This window comes from Coturnix japonica, chromosome Z (genome assembly GCF_001577835.2).
Source record: "Coturnix japonica isolate 7356 chromosome Z, Coturnix japonica 2.1, whole genome shotgun sequence".
In the NCBI taxonomy this organism is placed as follows: domain Eukaryota; kingdom Metazoa; phylum Chordata; class Aves; order Galliformes; family Phasianidae; genus Coturnix; species Coturnix japonica.
Genome location: NC_029547.1, coordinates 62,546,796 through 62,553,381, shown reverse-complemented (window position 1 = coordinate 62,553,381; position 6,586 = coordinate 62,546,796). Strand labels below are relative to the sequence as shown.

The 6,586-nt window shown below is 54.8% G+C and overlaps 1 protein-coding gene and 1 long non-coding RNA gene across 2 annotated transcripts; both read right to left on the bottom strand.

Moving 5' to 3' along the window:
- Window positions 1-887: 887 nt before the first annotated feature.
- XPA (XPA, DNA damage recognition and repair factor) lies at window positions 888-6,545 on the bottom strand. The gene is made up of 6 exons (XM_015849965.1): window positions 6,295-6,545; window positions 5,913-6,023; window positions 4,213-4,318; window positions 2,916-3,081; window positions 2,698-2,815; window positions 888-1,630 (listed from the first exon to the last, which is right to left on the bottom strand). Exons 1-6 carry the CDS (start codon window positions 6,443-6,445, stop codon window positions 1,482-1,484), a joined length of 801 nt encoding a protein of 266 aa, XP_015705451.1. The 5' UTR covers window positions 6,446-6,545; the 3' UTR covers window positions 888-1,481.
- On the bottom strand, window positions 4,382-5,901 carry LOC116652524. The gene is made up of 2 exons (XR_004305647.1): window positions 5,690-5,901; window positions 4,382-5,007 (listed from the first exon to the last, which is right to left on the bottom strand). It is a non-coding gene; the product is annotated as an uncharacterized LOC116652524 (long non-coding RNA).
- Window positions 6,546-6,586: the final 41 nt, after the last annotated feature.

The window sequence follows — 6,586 nt, the reverse complement described above, 5'->3', positions numbered from 1 at the left end:
GATCCAGTTGCAAATACTTGCACGTGGACAGTGTAATCCTATGACTTAAAAACCAAATCTGCACTTTCACTATAGATGGAATTCCCATGATGGGCTTTGACATCTCTATAGCCTGTTGGAAACCTTTCCCCCTTTTTAAGTCCAGTAACGTACATCTGTCTTGACTTGGGAAACTGGTTGGTCTGCAGGAAGAATGAGATGCTTTTAAAGGGATACCAGCATCTAACTTGAGCAACCTGGTACTGCTGAAGCATGGGGTGGTGGATAGTGTCAAGGTGCTGCAGAATGTGGTGTGCTTGGAAACAAAAATGCACAATTATTAAAGTCAAAAATAAATGAAGGTGAAGCAGGTTACTGATGTGTTTGTCCTGCCTTCCTGGGGAGCCTGTGAAGCAGAAGAGCAGAGTTACATAGGTGTGAGATGCAGACAGTGCTTTCATTTCCACTGTCCCACTGCTGGTACGCTGATGCACTGCTGTACATCTGTGTGCTATGGGCTATCTTAACTTAGCCTGTTTGCACAGCCACAGTGAGTGTGCTGACACAGATCCTCCCTTTGTTCCCACCTCTTTTTAGTTTTAGTGCTGCACAGCTATGGGGGTCCGGGCTCCCCTTATTGCCTCACAGGATTTCACATTGAATAAATAGAGAACAGCTGAGAGGGTGTTCCCTCATGGTGGCCACTTTCACACATTTTCACCATTCCCTGGTCGCTGTGTGTAAGCAGTGAGGATATGAAAAACCTGAGGAATTTGAACTGGGACCAAAGTCCACCTCTCATGCAAACAAACAACGCTGGGTTCAGTTTAGACAGGCCTGCCCTGCAGTACTGCTCCCCACCTGCCCACCAATAGATCTGTACCAGAAACCACTCACAGACACCAAACTGGTAAATGAAGACATGCTTTTACTTTATTAAGAGTCATCTTTTTGGTCCAAAATGTGAAAGAAATCAGTAAAGGATACTTAGGCCATCACAGTACACAAATGGCAGCAGCCTGTCTGAACGCTGTAGCACCGTGCTTTCCTTTGAAAATCCCCATGAAACAGGAAACCTCTCTCAAGATGGAGGTCTCCATCTCCACCAGCAGGGAGAACCAGCCTTGTGGCACTCTAACCGCTTGGGTGGAGCTTAGGAACTGGCTGCCTGAGACACAGAGAGGCAAACCGACATCAGCTGGAGCAACTACAGAGACTTCCTTCAGCTCTGACGAGTCAAGGGAAAATTACCTTGTTTAAATTTCATCAGCATGTAAAATGAGTGTAACAGTGCCAGCTTCTCGTCCTGCAAGGCAGCCATTTCCAGCCTGTTACAGAAGTGCATGCTGTACCCCAAGATCTAGCTGAGAAGTCCTAACCTTCTGTGCAGAACTCACTGCATTATTCATGGGGCTTGATAACAGCTTGTTCCCAATCGCCATTTCTTTAATAAAGAATACGATTAAAAATGATGATAATTAATTTTAACAAACAGATCAACGTTACATCTTTTCATACGTTAATTCATGGCCGCATACAGTACACGTCTTCTTGTATGTATCTTCGTCAATGTTTTCTTCTGGTCCGTATTCATGCTCATGGATGCTAGTTGTCTTCTTCCACAAACTGCTCCTCACCGCACGGCGAAGCTCTGGTGAGGAAATTTAAGGTTTTTTGGGGGGTTTTGAAGTGTTAGTTAACAAAACTCGAGCCGCCCACCTTCCCAAGGCCTACACTCGGGCAGTGCCAGCTCACTGCCTTCATGAACATGGAGGTAAATCTGGTATTTCTAGAACAAGTTTGGATTTGCCTCACAGCCAACGTAACCTCACCTGGTTTGCATGACTTTAAAGGGTATGAGCAACCCTGAGAGTATCTCACAGGAGTTTTCTGTCTGGAGGGAGCACGTGTTGCCCACTGCCTTTTTAGGTGCTGCCCTTCAATGGCATCTATAAAGGATGGGTGGGACGAGGAGGAAAGCATCCCACAGAAAGCCCTTTTATAAAGGCCCCCCTGGTCTCACAGCACTGAGAAGAGCTTTCCATGCTGCTCTCTAAGCTTTATGCCCCGCAGTGTCGGTTGGGCGTGCAGCTGCAGCAGCAAAGTTGCGACCAAACTAAGCTCAGATCTGTGCTGCAATGAGTAGCAAGAATATCAAGCAGCAAAGGGTGGTAACGCCTTCAAACAAGTCAGTCAGGGCGCAACCACTGTCATGTCAAGGCCTGTCTCCCTGCCCTGCGCTCCACCATCTTGGCTGCAGCCTGCTGCAATTCCCATGCTTGCTCAATCCTGTGCTCTGCCTCCTCCAGGCTCAGTGAATGAGAACTGGAGCTGAGCAGGCATGATATGGGCAATGCAGACACCGTGTGAAGCAACAGCTCCTGCTAAGAAACTAATGTGCCGCATTAAAAACAGCCAGCATGTCAGAGCTGAAAGCACTGGTCAGAATTAGTCTATCTGAAAACTGTTCTAAACGTTAACTTGGAATAGTAAAGGATGATAACCACTAAGAACACGGGCACACTATGCATGACACCAAAGAATTCAAATAGCTCTGTAATGCACTGTGTGCTGTAATTCATTTCTGAGGCAGTTCCCAGCCATGGCAGACCTCCATTTTGTCTTACTGAAAACTGACCATGTGGGGCAGATGGAGGAAGGAGCCATCAGAACTCTGCTTTAGCTGCTGTGTTATCTAAGCCAAGTTCACCCATTTACCTTTAACTTTCTTATCAAACTTCTTCTGTTTCATCTTCTCCCTGCTGTCGCGGCGCTGCTCCTTTGCTTCTTGCAAGGATTCCTCACTCCCCCACACTTCCAGTGCACGCTTGATTACCTGCAGGGTGGACACAAAGGTGTTTCTTTTTGCCCTGAAATGACAAAGCAAAGTCATACGGAGGTAAAAAGAGTTGGAAAGGTCCCGGGTTTCTCTATACCTGCAGTTTTAAGTACAGTTTCATGTCACCCCATCGAGGATTATGAGGGTTTTTCTTCACAATGAACCTAAGCACCGGCTCCCTCTTGTCTAAGTCACAGTCTTTAAGCAGATACTCTTCTTTTGCTTCTGTCCTTGTGATGAGCTTATGTTTATCTTCAGTATCTCTGCAAGACAATAAAGTAACAATGAGAAAGCTGCCCATGAAACCCAGGCACTATTCATTCTCCCAAGTCCCCATCAAGTCTGCACGCATTCCTTGAATTCCAGCGGAGCAGCGGCCCCCATCCATCCCCTCCATTTTAATGCACGCAGCTCATGGAGCTGCACGGGCCCAGCTGAGCTGCAGGACAGGTTTCCCGGGATCGAGTCCCGTTTCACCCAACAGGCTGAACGCCTTTTGTCTGAGATCCGAAGGGCTTTTTTCTCCGGTTTTTATTTTATCATAAGGAACGTAACCCCAACTGCACGGCATTACAAATCAGTTTGGCACAAACTGGGTGCGATTCTGGGGACAAAAGCACGAGAGCCCAACACATGGCTGAGAGATAAGCAGTGTGAGCTGAGCAGGGCCTAACACCGAGTCACAGCGCACACGCTGTGCCGCTGGATGCCGGAGGAAGCAACGCAGCTTCCCACCGCCAGGCCGAGAGCAGCAGAACACTGCGATCTGCGATATTAAACCGTAGGGCGTGCAGTGAGGAGCCCATTCATCACTTAATATGGGGGGGATGTACACCATGTATGGCTGGGACCACGCGGTGCGGGGCGGCATGGCCGGGCAGGAAGCGCCGCAGCCGCAGAGCAAAGCATGCGGCCCTGCAATGGAGCTCACAGCCCGGAGCTCACCCAGCCCGGAGCTCACACACCCAGCTCGGAGCTCACAGCGCCGTGCCCCATAGCCGCAGTCGGGCAGGCAGCCCCACGCTGCCGGTCCGCACGTGGTACCTGGCGGCAGTGCTCCGCAGCCATCTTTTATCCCCACCCATTCCCTGCTATCCGCCGGTTGGCTGCGGCGCTTCCAGCACTTTCTCCGCACTAAGGGGACGCGATGGGGCACACCGGACCCGTCCCCACCCCCCAACCTCCTCTTTGGGCCTGCCCCGCTGTGCCCCCTCCCCATTTACCGACCCCGCCGTGCCCCGCAGGCCGCCATGCGGCGCTCCCCTCCGTCCCTCCCCCCGCACACCCGGCTCCTCGTGGTGCCGCTCCCCGTTTCGCAATGCTGGGCTCAAAGGTCAGCGCTGCACTCCGTGCTGCACTAAGGGAAATGAGGGCTCGCCCCGTGTCTGCAGTACCTGCAATTATCGCACGTGGCCCAATCAAAGTGCTGCATTAGGTACGAGTCCATGAATTCTTTGCCACAGTCTCCACAGATGAGATAGTCAAATTCTAGCACGGGGGCTAATGGAAAGAAAAACCTCGTGTTTTTTTTCTATACCGGCTTTAAACACAACGCAAGCGAAGTTGGGTACGGCAAGCAGCTTTACTACACATTTAATTGTATTTCACACCGATGGTTACAGACCGACTCCCGTTCTCTATCATTCAATACAATACATTGCCGTTCGCCCACGCCCTCCCCGGTTGGGTTTCACATGGATTTATCTTTAATGTCTAAAGGCAGCACAGCCCCCATCCCTCGCAGCCTCACGCCCGCTCCCAGCGCTCCCTCCCCACGGCCGCACATGGCACCACGCGGCACGGGGCCGAGCGGAGGGCCCGGGGGAGGGGGCGGATGAGAGGAGGGCGGTAGGGGCGGCCGGGAGCCGAGCGGGCACTCAATGGCCTCAGCTCGGCCGCCCGGAGCCCGCACAACACGCCCGGCTCTCTGAGGGTTTGTGGACGCCCGATGAGGGCACGGCTCCGTGCTTCGGCCGGCAGCAGCGGGGGTGGATGGCCAGAGAGCTGCTAGGAGTGGAATGGGGATGGAGCTCCACTACAATCCTCTCCCCAAGCCCTCTCAGCACTGCTCCAAGCCCAGGCTCAAGTCTGCGCCGGCCGGGTGCTGTCCTCGCTGGGTGCTGGGCTCCGTCTGCTCGTGCTCCGCGTGACACCGAAGAACTGCTGCTCTTTTAAAACAGAAAGCCATCCTAGCAAAAAAAAACCCCCACGCCTTACAGTTCCCATTCATTGGTAGCGCTGTAACAGGGGAAGAATATTAATAAAACCTGAAAGAGAAGGTTAATTCGCGGCGTGAGGAGTCATTCATCTTTAATAGCGGCCGCGATGGAGCGGATCGCGCCCAGCCGACATCCGAGCCGGGTCAGCCCGCCCGCATGGCGAGCGCTTACATCACGTTTCGTAATGCACGGCTGAAAGGCGCTGTATTAGGACAATGACATCATGAATTACACAGCACCAACCGCCCGCTGCAAAGGCATCCCGCACCCACACGCCTTTTATCGGGAGAGAAAAAAAAAAAAAAATATTAAATTTAAGCGAAATCATCTTTAAAAAAAGGGTAAAAAAAGAGGTAAAAAAAAAGCCCATCCCCAACAGCACGGGGCTGCGCGTTGCCGTAATGAATCCGGCTAACAAAGGACACTGCACCACGGCGCTGCGGCGGATCCGGCGCAGAACAAAGCGAGACAAAGGCATTCCCAGAAAAGAAACTGCCCTACTATTTCGGGATCGCGACGCCTCCGTTTGCTGCCGGGCTGAATATCGCGACGCAATATGTCGCCATCCGTTGTACCACGCGGGGCGGATCGCCCCGCCGTATCGCAAATCCGGCATCGCGAAATAAAAAGGCAGGAATAGAGCGGCTCTTACCGGCTGGGCAGCGCCCCGTGCCCCACTTTCCCGTTCCGCAGTGCCAGCACAGCACACACCGCGGTGTGCACGGCGCGGCGCGCCAGGAAGAATGGGGGTAGGGACAGCGGGGAGGGAACTAAAAAACCCGGGAAGGGGGGTAAAAAAAAAACCCGCGGAACCGCCCTGCCCGCGTCCCCCCGCAACGCCCTCCTTCCTTCCTTCCCCGCCCCCGCGCCGTTACCGGGGGGATGCACGATCCTGTCGGCGCTGTGCTGCTCCTCCTCCTCGTCCTGCAGGAAGAATCCCCCTCCCGTGTCCACGTCCTTGGCAGGTCCCCGTACCCTCGCTCCTCCTGCAGAACACAGACCCCGCCGTCTCAGCTCGCACCGCCGCCAGGGGGCGCTCCCCGAGCCCGCCGCTCCCCGCCCCCACCCACCCAGCCCCCCCCGCAGTGAGGAGCGCGCGCGCGCCAATCCCTGCCCCCACCCGCTGTGGGGGATGGGCCCCTCACAGGCGCCCCCCACCGGCCGCTCTTTACCCCCCCATTTCATTCCCCCCCGCCGTTCCCAGCCGCCTTCCTCCCGCTCCTCCCGCAGCCCCATCAAAGCGCTCGGTGCTCCGACCTGCGGCTGGGTACGGTCGGGCCGCCAGCCGCGCCTGCCGCAGCGCTAATGCCCGCCGCCGGTTCCGCTCCATCCGCGCCATCGCCGCCGCCGAGATAGCGGGCCGTTCGCTCTCCGTGCCTCCATGTGTGCCGTGTTCCAGCCCGGCCATGGCGGCGTCGGAGCGGAGGAGCTTTGCCGGTCCCCCCCGCACGGAGCGCGGCTCGCCCTTCCCTCAGCGAGCCGCCGCCGCACTGCGCCTGCGCACACGAGGAGGCGGGGGAGGGAAGGAAAGGGGCGAGGCCCGCGCGCA

Bases quoted from the DNA above. Each gene is read 5' to 3' on its own strand.
- XPA (XM_015849965.1), bottom strand. From the start codon at position 6,445: ATGGCCGGGCTGGAACACGGCACACATGGAGGCACGGAGAGCGAACGG. The intron at 4,319-5,912 runs GTAACGGCGCGG...TCTTTCCATTAG, and splicing joins CAGGATCGTGCATCCCCCCG to CCCCCGTGCTAGAATTTGAC. The intron at 2,816-2,915 runs GTATAGAGAAAC...TCCACCCTGCAG, and splicing joins AACTGTACTTAAAACTGCAG to GTAATCAAGCGTGCACTGGA.